The sequence below is a fragment of the Dermacentor andersoni genome, chromosome 4 (genome assembly GCF_023375885.2).
Source record: "Dermacentor andersoni chromosome 4, qqDerAnde1_hic_scaffold, whole genome shotgun sequence".
NCBI classification, from domain to species: Eukaryota; Metazoa; Arthropoda; class Arachnida; order Ixodida; family Ixodidae; genus Dermacentor; species Dermacentor andersoni.
The window spans coordinates 142,025,494-142,038,834 of NC_092817.1; the positions used below are offsets into that span (position 1 = coordinate 142,025,494).

General features: G+C 52.0%; 1 protein-coding gene across 3 annotated transcripts in view; it reads right to left on the minus strand.

Moving 5' to 3' along the window:
* LOC126537858 (uncharacterized) overlaps positions 1-13,341 on the minus strand; it is a 334,043-nt gene that overhangs the window by 42,611 nt on the left and 278,091 nt on the right. For all 3 annotated transcript variants that reach the window (XM_050184937.2, XM_055074487.1, XM_050184938.2), the window contains exon 4: positions 9,038-9,110. In XM_050184937.2, coding sequence (XP_050040894.1) covers positions 9,038-9,110 — 73 coding nt within the window. The remainder of the gene's footprint in view (positions 1-9,037; positions 9,111-13,341) is intronic.

A 13,341-nucleotide genomic window follows, 5' to 3' on the forward strand; every position in this document is an offset into this window, starting at 1 on the left:
GAGCGAGTTTAAAAGCAGAAGACCTACAGAAGGAAGCGCGAAAATTTAAAATGGCAAATTTGCAGGGATTCTCGCGGATTTGCCGCAAGATGCGTTCAACGAACTCGCTGATGTTTAAAAAGTAAGTGCACTGTAGAAAGCTTTATGGCGCGAAGGGGTTTATCGTCAAAGGAATGAACAAAGAAAAAAGCGCTGTTTCCGAGCTGGAGTGTCGCATCCGCTCCAAGAGGTGGCGCTGATATCGACGATCGATTTCTTCGGAACAATATCATATCATATCATATACCAGACTTAACCTCACACATTAAAGAACAAAACTTGAGGCATCTAACTCAGAGTTCCACGACCCCGACGGAAGTCGTAAAATACTGCACGAATCCTGTATAAAAACCAAGGCTTTTACCTGAGTAATGATGATAGCGAATATCTGAGGGATGATGCTCGGCTGTATGGTTTTCAGCCTTTATCATCGTTGTCTTTCAGTTCTCAGAAACTTGTGCTTGAGCACCTCTGGGCGTTTTCTTCGTTCACTGATTTTGTATTTGAGGTCTGTGCTGAGGCCGACCGCACTTTTATCAAGCACAGACCGAACAGCAGCGTCGTCGGCGGTAAATCTTGGCGAATTCTCGCAGACGACTCCGACTCGAGGCATCTAGTTCACGTATATCGGCGACAGTGCATGCTGCAGCCGTGAGAGAGCCAGTGGTTCCGCCCACGTCTGTTTTACGGATACACGCCTTTACAGCGGAGCATTTACGCATGCTGCGCACCAAGCAGGCTTCCACAACTTTCACAAACATTGCAAAAAAGAAAAAGAAAGAAAGAGTATCAATAACCCTAGCAAAGAAAATTGTCGCTCGCTTTGGCCTAACCGCGTTCCCAAGTGTAGGAAGTAGGCGAGGGGGTCGCTGCCACGTGACCTCTTCGCTTCGCCTCCGCCATATTTCTGCATATTTTCTTTCCTTAACGATAAAGCTCTCGAACGCATCATTCCGAGCCACCCGGCTAAAGCCATAGCATGTGATGGGTCCTCTTCCGAGTATCGCGTACGACTGTCCCGGTCACTTCGGTTGCAAAGGCGCGGGTTCCCTGACCGCCCGAAAAATTCGGCGGGCGGATAAGAGCCACCCTTTCCGGATGGCACTGCACATTGGCACTTTCAATGCGCCGTCGTACTGTTCAACGCAAAGCCGACGGGTGAAAGCAACTACGTGTCCGCTCTCTTGCCCGCGTGCCGAGCGTTTCTTTCGGTGAAAGCGTCACTTTCTTGTTGTTTTTCTTTTTTTTCTCGTAACTTTCATCGGCGTTAGTGGCGCATTTATTTACTTACCCAATAAAGCGAGAAAAACACGCTATCAGCGCCGTCGTTCCTCTGTCCGGCACTCGCCATACTCGCAAGCGTTTATGGGCGCAAGCGGAGAAACAAACGAGTCGTTATCTCGAGTTTTACGCAGGCAAAAGTAAAAGCTCTTCACTCTCTCGATCGGGAGCGTTCGAGAGAAAAAGACCTGTCGCTCGGACTGCTTCACCGCGATCTCCTCTCGAGGGCCCACATCGAGCGCCAGTTGGCGGCGTCTCGGAGCAATGCTGTCTCGCCATAGGCTGGAGACGTGTACCGTCTTCGAAAAAAAAAAAGGGTTCACGCGATAAGCCCCAGCAGACGATGCGAAACGCGCGCGTCCACTCCGGCGATCGACATTCGATAATCCTCGCTGCCGCCAGGGGGACGCCCCGTGTATTGCGGGCCTTGCGTGAGTCTCTTGTGTCCATCGACGTCGTTGTGTGCACGGCCCTAAAACCTGCGTTGAGTGCAGACGACGGGCCGAGAATAGGGAATTGAGGATTTTCTTTTGTTTTTCTATATAAGTTTGTTGGAAAATATGGCCGGATCGTCTTCTTTGTATAATGCACCCCGGCTTGTCCAACAGAGATGCTAATTACACACGAACACGATATCGGTTCGCGTGTCAGCGGCACGTAAACGATCCAACTTCGGCCATCGGAATGTCGAATCACGCAATAAGTGATGCTGTTGGAGGGAACGGGCTGCTTCTGTAACGACGTTTGATCGTGAGGAGGATAAACATATCGGCGCTGCAATTTGTCAAATTTATTGACCTTTGCTCAGCAAACGAATTCCTGAATCGAGCTCATTTCCAGTCTTGGCGTACTGTGGAAACTGTGAGTGCCACAGAATTAGATGGCTGGGATATGCCAAAGACTGGAATCGTTCAAGAAGCGTGCATTCCTTCCATGACTTCTTCACGCTACGTGAGGTTTAACAAATTGCGATGTCACAATGCGCCCGACACAGGAGCTATCAGAAAAACGTATCAGTTTACCAGACACTACGTGATTAATCGTTTTTAGGTCACTAAATGCGTGATCGAATATCTCCTGCAGAAAATAAACCTCTTATAACTTATAATCGACGTCCGAGTTCATTTCACCTGCCAGATAGCACACACTTAGGTAGAGCATTGGAACATGCCTTACAAATATTAAACTAAGTAGCAAGACATTAGAGGGGGCCAGCTTGTTCTGCATAAAGACGCGTTAATAAACGACTGAACGGGGCGAGACGGTTAGGAACACGAAACGAACACGGAGACCTGTGTCGTCATCAGTACATGCGTGAAAAACCTGACGCTACAGCACGCAGACCGACGAAGGACATCGATTTTGTTTGTTTTCCGGTTTAAAAACTTGCCGACAATTACGATACTCCCTAATACGAAATTTGAGTGCTGCTCTATATGTGTTTTCATTTCGCGGTATAGTGGTGTATCTTGTGCTGCTCATTGCAAATAGAGCGAAGTGTGGGGCGACTGCCTCACTAATCGGCATATCGCGAGACGCAACGTGTGGGTGACTCGTGGGCGTGATTCGCAGCAGCAACCGCAGACAGACCTCCGCTCATGTAGTGCTTTATTTCCATTTATGGCATCGGTGGACGCGATCGCCGCATGTCATCGGTGAAGAGACAACGGCGCACTACTCTGGCGCATTCTCGTAGCGGTCGCCGCCGGAGAGGCCGTCTTGCGCGGCATTACGCTTTACTTCTCACGCTTTCGTCACGCCCTCATTCTCCGCTTCCCGCCTCATTGTACCGCTGCACCCTCCTCCTCCGCGTTTCTCCTCACGCTCTCTTGGCTCTCGCCGTCTTTCATCCCCCCTGCGCTCCGCATTCGCTCTTTCATCCTTCTCTGTGCTCATTCGCTCGGTTACGCCGAGGGACGCCGACGTTAAACACAGGAACGGCCGCCTAAGAGCTGCGCTATAAAAATGCAGAAAAATCAAGATACAGGTTAGGTTGAGCTATCTGAAGAGGAAACGTCGTCTCAGGCAGCAAGCACTGAGGCAGAAACATATCGAGAGCCGCATTTAGAAATGAAAATAAAGCAAAGCGAGATAGAGGGAAAGTCGGAACTACCCAGGCGGAGAAATGATCATGACCAAAAGGTACCACCTGCTTGCGAAAACGTCGAGTATTTGAGTGAACAACGATAGAGAGAGATAGAGAGAAAGGCAAAGGAAAGACAGGGAGGTTAACCAGAGATTATCTCTGGTTGGCTACCCTGTACTGGAGGAGGGAAAAGGGGATGCAATAGGTGAGAAAGAAAGAAGGATAAAAAAAGGAAAAAAAAAACCTAAGCACACACACGCACGTACACACGAACTATTTCTGTGGGCACTGTCACGCAACCCGCAAAGGCATTCCTAGTCTTACGCAGTGTCACCGTACAGTCCTGCGCCACACAGTGTACTGTCACAATTTGTCAGAAAGTCCCGTGTCTTTCAAGTATCGCAGCAGCGCCTTCATAGCGCATCGCGCTGATGTTCGCGTAGGCCAGGTTCCAAGGATCTTGCTTTCTGTCATTGGGCGATTGTCCAGTTTGTCTAAGGTGGCTGAGAGGACAGTTCTTTGTGGGTTAAAACGAGAGCACTGACAAAGAAGAGAGTGAACAACGAACAAGCAGCGAAAGCAAGCAAGCAAGCAAGCAAACAGTGAAGGCAGTGATTACGCGACACAAAACGATGACAGCTCTAGCGCGGTAAGCACACATCACTGCCTTCCGGGTAAAAGTACGCTCGCGTAGCGAATCGAGCGCACAGTTCTCTGCTGCATGAAGAGGAAGTAACAAGGGGAACGTGATCTAAAAGGCTCTGCGGGGGGGCTCGTGTCGTGAGACCAGCATCGTCCTCTTCGAATCAGTGGATGGATCTGTTGTCATCAGACGCCGCGCCGCAAAGCTGTCGCACTCACGATTTCAGCGACGCGACACAAATGTCCCCATGCGTTCTTCCGCATGGCTTCCGGCGCTGCTCCAAGTAGACACCCCGCTTCGAACGGGCTAAGCTTCTGAAGCAGTTGTGGGGGGACGTTTCCTCCACGGGTCTGCACAACCACAAGTCGCTTTGGACTTCGAGGTTCGGGATCTGACTATAGGGTTACAACGACACGCGTTTTGGGGAAATAGTGGTCTACGAATGACCTATAGTCTTCATTCATCGAAGCTAGCGGCTGGTATCGTTGGTGTAGGCTGACGGTTTATCCTGCCTCAAGACAAAATTACAGAATACAAAAGAGACAGCTAGAAGGGACGACATTCACAGAATAACCAACACTGCATAAGTTTGAGATGGTGTTAAAGGCCGGCGAACCGTGACGACAAGCGAATTCGCGATGTTTACTGTGTCCATCGACATACCACAATGAAACGGTGCTTATCCCGCTACTAAACGGAGTTCTGCAGGCATTCCGATCATGAAAGCAATGGTAATTCTTGAAGAACCAACTGCCTGTCCAGTTCTGTGGCCTCACCTAGCAAGTGTCTGCGAAACCGTTGCAAAGCCTAGCCTTCCAAGGACGTTTCTCGGCATCAACATGCGCGACGTATAGCACAAACGCTCATGTACGGTTTTTGCGCGGGATGGCACTAAATTTTCCTTGCGTAGGACCGGAAGCGCGACACTTGGCTGCATCGCGAGAAGGACAAAACGAACGCCGCTGTATAGCAGTTGCCGCAGCCTTGCGCGCGCGCGCGTCTAAGGAGAGGACCAGCACGACTCCTGGCACTCCGGGGCGAATTCCCTTCGGGCATAATCTCCGAGCCATGTATGAGTCGTGTTCTGAATACGAGACCCTCGGGGACAGCGCGGCCGGTTTTGCTTTGTTTCGCTTTGTCGCTCCTTTTCTCTCTTATTTTTTCGGGTGCCCGCCCCTCCTGGAAAGACGCGAGATAACGGCTGCCGGAAAAACGCAGCTCGGCTGAATGGAGGGAAATATATGGCACCGAGGCGCTCGGGCGAGAAAGTGCACGGCGCCCAGGTCGGCGAAAACGAACGTTACCCTCCTGGCCGTGCGAGCACCTCGCTGGCGGCCGAGGCCTTCCAAAACAAGCACGCGCTGGCGTTTCAACTGGTTTAGAAGAACAAGCCTTTACGAGCTACGCGTCGCCATGTCACATATGAGGGCAACGCTCTGTATAAAGTATGACGGCGTGTTAACCTTATGGTTTGGCTTTTCCCGCCCCTTCTCCCCCCCCCCTCCCCCCTCCTAGCTAGACATATTTAGAGATACAGGCTAGAAAAGAAGCGGAGGGGGTCAGCATCATTACGTGTACCACCGGAGAAGCTGTGTCGTAACGAATGCACCCAAACGGCCGTGTCTTTGCGTCTTCAAAGGCAAGCCGCCGTCCTAGCTGTCGCGGTATCGCAGGTTAGAGATTAAGTGACGTTAAATGAAACCTACGCTCGGTATTGAAGGCTCCGTCGCTTGAAGTTTTAAACGGCTTCGGAACTGCTGACAACACGTCAGTTTGGGGGCTATACGACTTAAGTAACAGCTGGTGCCGAAGCGATACTATCGACAAGCAAAAATAGTAATAATAAACTGAAGTTCAGTGACCGCGAGCTCTCTGCATCTCGAAAGCTCTAATCCTAAGCGAAGGAATTTGGCCAGAGAGCCAACTAAGCATAAAGGAGACGCTCTTTCCATAGACACTATGGAAAAGGTAATACGCGACCGTTTGAAAGACTGGTCTTTTGAGGTGACATCACTTGTGCCTCTGAAATTGCGATGGTTATGAGAGATGTTATGAGAAGTTGATCTCTCCTTTCTGTCTGTTTCCTTTTCCTGAGTCGCTTTCCTTCAATACGTGTATGCAAAGTACGACACACTGCAATCTGCAACTATAAGTTGACACAGACGTCCAGACATTGGAACTAACGTTCGTGCTGCAGTTAGCGTCTTGCTTAGAAAATACAGTGTGCAGTCCTTCCCTTGCTCTTTGCTAGACAAGGTCAGTAGGCTCTCACTGATACACTAAGGACAACTATAGGGTTGCAAAGGGTGGCACAACGAAGTCAAATACCCGACAGTCAGGGGTAAAAAAAAAAAAAAAGACAGGCGAGAAAGTTTACGTATAGAGAGCAAGCACGATAACTTTTTTCAGGGTCTGCTCTGCGTGGTACCTGCAATCAAACTCGGTCAGCTGCGCGGCGCCCTGCGATGATGAATTGGGGAATTGGGTTCTCAGAAGCGCCCCTACTTCGCACGCTATCGCATCCTGTTCGTGAGGAATCGACCAAGTTATCGAGAACTAAGGCGAGAAGGCAGCGGCGTGAGCATACGAGGCGCGTGCAACCCTCGAAATATATAGCGAGCGCGCAAGTATGCAGAGCTTGAAACGCCCCGTGCTATGTGCAACCAATTGCTGACATCAGACACCTACCTCATATACTATGTACCATCCTCCCCTGCGCTAATCTTCATTCCCAGCTTCTAATTCGGCCCTCAGCTTCAATTGAACGGTATAACGCCCGACGATCGAGGCAGTCTCAAGCACTGAATCGCGTGCACATTGTCACCCTACTATCATTTAGCAGCTCGTTTGCCGTCTATTCGCGGCGCAGACTGTGACGCATATCTCCGAAAGGTAATTGCAAACACCAGGGATCGGCGCGGTTAGCTATTCGCAGGGGCTGATTTAATGACTGCATCGATGGGACAGTGAACCGTGCGCGGGAAGAACCCAGCCATCGGCGGGGCGTCGTGTACACGCCGTGCCTGCGTGCCGCACGCGGTGTCAGTGAGCCAGGGCTCGCTCGCTTCACTGCACACCTATCGTGATTGGTGCCAAGAGAGCGAGAGGGAGAGGGAGAGAGCGTCGGGCAGCGGCATAGTCTCGTTGCAACACAGCACGCGCGCACTGCCGCCGGTCAGTTGGCCTCCTCGGGAGGGTCGCGTGACGCGTCAATTGGTCCCACGGGCCCCCATCGCTCAAACTAACGAGCGCGGCGGGGCAGCCGGGGGCCGCCGTAATGAATTGGCCCCGGCTAGGCGCCGGCACACGCTGGTCCCCCCCCCCCCCTCCCCGCACTCCCCAGAGGTGGAAACCTGAGGTTTCTGCGTGGAAGAAATGGTGGGAAGGGCGGTTGCAGGCTCGGAAGGTTGAGGCCAGCTGTGAGCTCGCCTGGCTGGTCCGCGGTGTCCGTTTAGCGTCGTACGCGGCGGTGCGCGTTGATGCTGCGTTGCCTTAACTCGGTGAAAAAGGAGCCCCTTTTAGCGAAGATGCACGAGTCTGGCGTTTAATTGCTGCCAGCGGCGTTGCAGGCGTGCACCCGAACTTGAAGGTCTCTGGGCGACGGAACACGGTAGGTCTTCATTAAGGAACGAGAGTCGCCTTATTGTGGCGCCGAAACCGTACAAGCGTGTTTCAATCACCTCATGTCCCACCTCCTCGCAGTTCATTCCTCCACTAATTTGACAGAGTGCGCACGCCCCGTTGGCATTTCCGATTGCTTTATCCCCGACGCTTTCTCTTATCGTAGCTCTCTGACTATTATAATATAGCAACCACTGAATCAGAGCAGCTATATGACTACATAATAAGAGCCGAATTCGCGAAGTTTTTAAGGCGAAAGCATTAAACGGCTCATGGGTCCAAGAATCCGATGTCCGGCGTTGTCGAAAAATTGACAGCCCCGCGTTATCGCACCAAGAATTCAGTGGCACCAAAATTGATGGAAGTCGCACCCGCGACCATCGGTGGGCGTCGAACTCATGACATTCGGTGTTTGTTAAGGCAAATTTAATTAAGGCACTAGAACCCACGACCTTTAGTGGGAGTCGAACTCGCGACCTTTTGAGGGGTCAAAATTCAATGGCACCAAATTGATGGTGTCACCATTGATGGTCGAACCCACGACCATTGGTGGAAGTCGAACCCATGACCTTTGGTGTTAATTAAGGCACATTTAATGAAGATAAAGTTAATTAAGAATCTCGCACCGACGACCTTTGGTGAAAGTCAAACCTTGGACCTTTGGTGGGACCTGAACCCCCGACCTTTGGTGCTGGTCAAGGTGAATTTATTTAAGACACACTTAACAAAGATAAAGTTAATTAAGGAACTCTAACCAACGACCTTTGCCGGGAGAAAAGAAGTAATAGGAAGCAATAACGCATTCGAATGTGAATGTCAAGTAATTTAGTGAATGCCTCATGAGCGCGGCAGGCTGTCGCCTTCGTCCTCTTTAGCCGTATGCTAAAGTGACTTTCAACTTTTTGATGTAATTGTTATTTGTTATTGACCGGCCGCTTTCGCTAATGATATGTCAGACGTCGCGATTGACTGATTTCTGTTCCTACGAGCAGCTGTAACGTCATAAGGTTTTCTTCTTTTAACAGGCCCTGATAGCTTTTTACCTGCCGAATAAGGTATGCAGACGCCCGGGCGGGGTCAGGCGTCGCTTTACTATGGAACGGGACATTGGCGACTTGTCTTTGTTGCGGAGGCATTTCAGCGACGTTTCGACACTGAGGTGGTTGCGAGAACCTATTACGAACCTATTTGCGGAAATCGTAGGAACATTCACATATTAGTTCTAAGATTCGCGTAGCGCTCACGGGAAATTCATTCGATCACTAAAGAATCTCGGCTAGACGAGCAGCACGTGCTGGCACGTCGCTACTGGAGGAAAAAAGAGTGCAAAGCACGAAAGGTTCGGACTAAATAGATCATGAACTTACATGGCCGATTTGTTTCTTTAGTTCTTCGGTCCTAGGATCCCGCATCGGGTTGTCGAAGCCGCAGAGGCCGATTCTGCAAGAACGAACAAAAAAAAAAAACATATAAGAAACCACGCACACATCGGTGTAGCTCTTTCTTTACCTGCGGAAATAAACGAACACAAATGCACGTGCCTGCGCCAACCATATGCGGGCCGGTGTAGAAGTCCACTTACTGAACGAATTGCAGCACAACCCGTTATTACTTTCCTTGCCATCGCGTCCAATGCGCTAGCCAAGTGACACATCTCCAGAGCACCCAGAGAACCGCACATGAGCACGAAAATAAGTGTAAAGCTGTACCTCGCTAGTGTTGTGTATTCCGTACAGATTCGCTATGAGCCGCTTGGATCACGCGCTTGAAGAGCCCAGCGTAGCCTTCAGATACGCGAATGTCGCACAAGGAGAGTTATTTTTCGCAGGAGCAATAACGATACGTCAAATCCTTTCTTCGAATCGCATTTCGATAAACTATAGAGGGTGAATGTTGCTGGCGGTTTAGCGAGTATTCGGTGACGTGTATGCGCTCCCCGTTTAACTTGATTCGGCTACAGGGAGCTCGGTAATGGTCAGCGCAAACGCGAAGTCCACGGCAACAGAAACGAGCCAATAAATATGAGACTAACGATTTACTGATTGACGGAGTATAAGGTACCAAAGCAATACAGGGACAATGAAAGGCGCCCATAATGGTGGACTGCGAACTAACTTTGTCAACCATAGTTCATTAACGTGCACCGACAGCTCGGTACAGAAGCGTCATTTCTTTTTAAACTTTAACCTCGTGCTGAGCATCAGAACACTAAAGCGTGCATTGAGCAACGGCGGGTCTGGTCGTGTATATTGGGCCCTAACGTTGCGCCACCATCTAGTGACACCTTCCCTTTGACTGGTGGTTAGTGTTGTCGCGTAATGCTACCGCTGTGTGTGTTAAATTATATCAGAGTGTTCCAACGTTCTAGTTTGCTACCTCCAGCTGGATTGAGCTACCCCCTGCATCGTCTTTACATTCATTTACGAACTCGTATGCTTTCCTTGTTGGAATGGCCAACAGCCCCACGTGCGCCACATGCAACATCGATGAGACGCTCGCACATATTATCTGTGGCTGCCCGCGATATAGTGCTCAGAGACAAGTGCTGCATGCGCAGAGTACTGGACCAGTTGGACAATCGTCCACTATCAGAACTGAAAGCTTTAGGTCAGTACTCCTACAGAACATCTACGATAAAGGCCTTACCGCGTTATTAAGGTTCCTGCGGTCTGCGGGGCTTGACGATAGACTGTAAGAACGCCGCCCACTACCGCTCTGTAGTGTATGCGGTTTGGTCGTACTCGTCTCTATTTCTTTCTATCTCCCTCTTCCACTCTTTCTCTTTTTATTCCCCTTCACCCTTCCCCCCGCGCAGGGTAGCCAACCGGAACTGCCTCTAGTTAACCTCCCTGCCTTTCTATGCATACTTTTCTCTCTCTCTCTTCTCCCTTTCTTTCCTCCTCCACCAATGTAGTGGAGGAGGAAAGTATATAGCCAAGTGGACCTAGTCCTGGTTGAGGTTCCCGCCTTTTATTAACTGTCTCTCTAGTACGAGCCTATTTTCATCTCCGCCCGTTGAATGTATTTTCATGTATAGAGTAGTAATAATTACGGATAAAGTTTTGGTGCACTATCCGCATCAGCAAGAGAACGGCGATAATCTTGAGCCTGCCACGTGTTGCTGGTGCACAAATGGTGATAGAAATTGGCTTGAAACTAACGACACCTATTCCACTCGCTGCGGTGGACGTTTCGACGCGTTTATGACGTCACTACGAAGCGCGCGCCGAAACGTTTTCAGCGTTTGCTTCCACAGCCAGCATTGTTAACGATTGTCGCTGAGCTTCTTGTGCATCAGCCTCGGCGACCAAGGCTCACACTGCGGTTACATGCATTGCTCGCCAGCCTGCACAGCCTGTATCACGTGTTCCGGCCCTTTGGCTAATCGCGCGCCAGGTGCTCGAATTACTCGAATGAATCCCGATTTCACCGATCTTCGGCGTGTGGTAGCAATGCCCTTTCTCGCAGAAGGATTACGAAGAGCGTGGCCGTTCGTTGCACCCGACCTCGTTCTCATGCTTAAGTTAATCGCGGAGCAGCTGAGCGACAAGCAATACGGACGCCACGGGGAAGTGGAGGAAGCAGCCGAAAAGGGCGCCGACACTTAGTATTACGTCAATCGCGCACGCTGCCCGAGAGCAAGCGAGAATTTGCATGCCGCGCGCGCTCTTCGACCTCGCCAACACCGGGAGATCCAGGAACACGTGCGCGAGGAGGCCCGCGCGCCAGGCGCTCCGTGCGGCGACCACACAGCAAGCCGCGCTCGGCACGAACTGTGGTAACACGGGGCAGCGTACGACGGTGGAAGAAGGCGCGCGCGGGCCGGGCCCGCACATCTGACGCGGCGTACATGATCTACTTAGGAAGTGAAGGCCGTGAAGGAAAAGCCGCGGGGGTGACCAGGGGACGGAGTTCGGCGTACGCAGCGAGGGCCACGGCAAGATGGCGACCAGGAACTGGCGGGCGACGACACTGTGCGCCGACCAGGGCGCAACGTGCGGAAAGCGACGGGAAAGATGGAGAGCGGCAGATACGGTCACGGGAATTATGCGCCGGCGACACGCGGTCGAGATGAAGCAACAGTGCGCCGCTCGAGTGGCGCGGATGCGAAGGCCTCGTCGAAGGCGAAAGTGACGGAGCTGGGCTGCGGCGAGGAACGCAGTACGCCGACCCGTCGCCGAGCCGGCGTCGGGTATCGGAGAGCGCGTCGGTCAGCGAAAGCAGCAAATAACGAAGCGAGCGAGGCACGGGATGCGAGCGTCGAAAGAAACAAAAGCGACAAAGAAAGAAGAAAAAAAAAAGACACCGACATCTTCTCTGCCTTCCAGAAAAAAAGAAGTAAAGCGAGAACGGCAAGGAGGGGGCAGCGACTAGGTACGTGAAAGGGAAAGTGACGATGCCGTAAGAGCGAACGGGCTCGAGCGCTCCCAGAACGTGTGGTGCTCGCCGTGCGGCGCAATCGAAAATAATCCCGGCAGCAGGCCCTGCTATAGCGACGACGAAACAAGCACAGCACACAAACCGGCACGCCGGCATTTGGCGAGCAAGCGGCCGGGGTAGGGAGGCAGGGCACGCCGCGGTCGACAGGAGCTCCGGGAAAAAGCGAAAGTGACGGAGCTGGAATTGGCCCTTCCTCGGACAGTCGCGGGCAGCGTTGGCGGCCGGCGGTCATGCACCTCGCCGCGGGCGCGAGGCCTCCGCATCTTGAAGCTGGGGTGCCGCGGCGCGTTTATTAAATAATTCGCGCGTCGAGAAGCGCTACGAAAAAAAAGGGGGGACGACGGCACGTCCAGGGGCCGAGCTTATTTGCGGCTCGGCTTCCATCCGCGAGACCGGCCGCCGCGTCGTTGTATACAACGCGCGGTTCCCCTTTCGGCTCAGCGGGGAGGCCGCGAGATGTTCGTGTGAGGCCGCACGCCGCGGAGACGGTAAAGAACCTCGCCGTCGAATCAGCCGGCTCTTCGACTTCACGTCCGCGCACCGCGTGGGGTGTCCAAATGAGCAATCAGCGCTGCCGGCGCGCGCAAGCCCACCTCCGAGGTCGATCTCTGCGGACAGCGACGGATGTAAATGGAAATCTACCGACTCCCATGAAACGGGGCGGCGAGGGGGAGCCCCGCGGCGCCCAGCGAGAGTTCGCGATACGGAGAAACCGAAGGAGTTTGGTCGATCGCTGCTGGAGTCTTAGCACCGGAGATGTTTGCGTCTCTCTCATGTCTGCAGGAGCAAGCCGAGCGGACCCGAGACGACCGTCCGCGTCACCCCGGTTCAGCGAACTCACGCGACTGGTTGCACGCGCAACGGTTCATCTAGAGTCACTCGTGAAAGCCTAGTTTACGTATCCAAGCATAACAGGGTGACGAAAATATCGATGGACTATTCGCGCTTTTGGACTGTTCAGTTACACTTTGCTCTGAATTTCGGGAACGATGGCTGTGGCGAACACTTGGCTCATCGGAAGAAATACCAGCTTTTGCACCGTACTTAAACGCTTTAGGAGCTGCACCCTAGCGAAGAGAAAGGACGCAGATGTGATACGGATTTATAGGAACTACCGCGAGGACTGCATAAACAGACTCACTCAAACGAACGGCGTTTATTCGCCGTCAACTCTACGGTTCAGGCAGAAATGAACGCGTGAACGAATGAAGCGTGGAGATGAGAGACACCA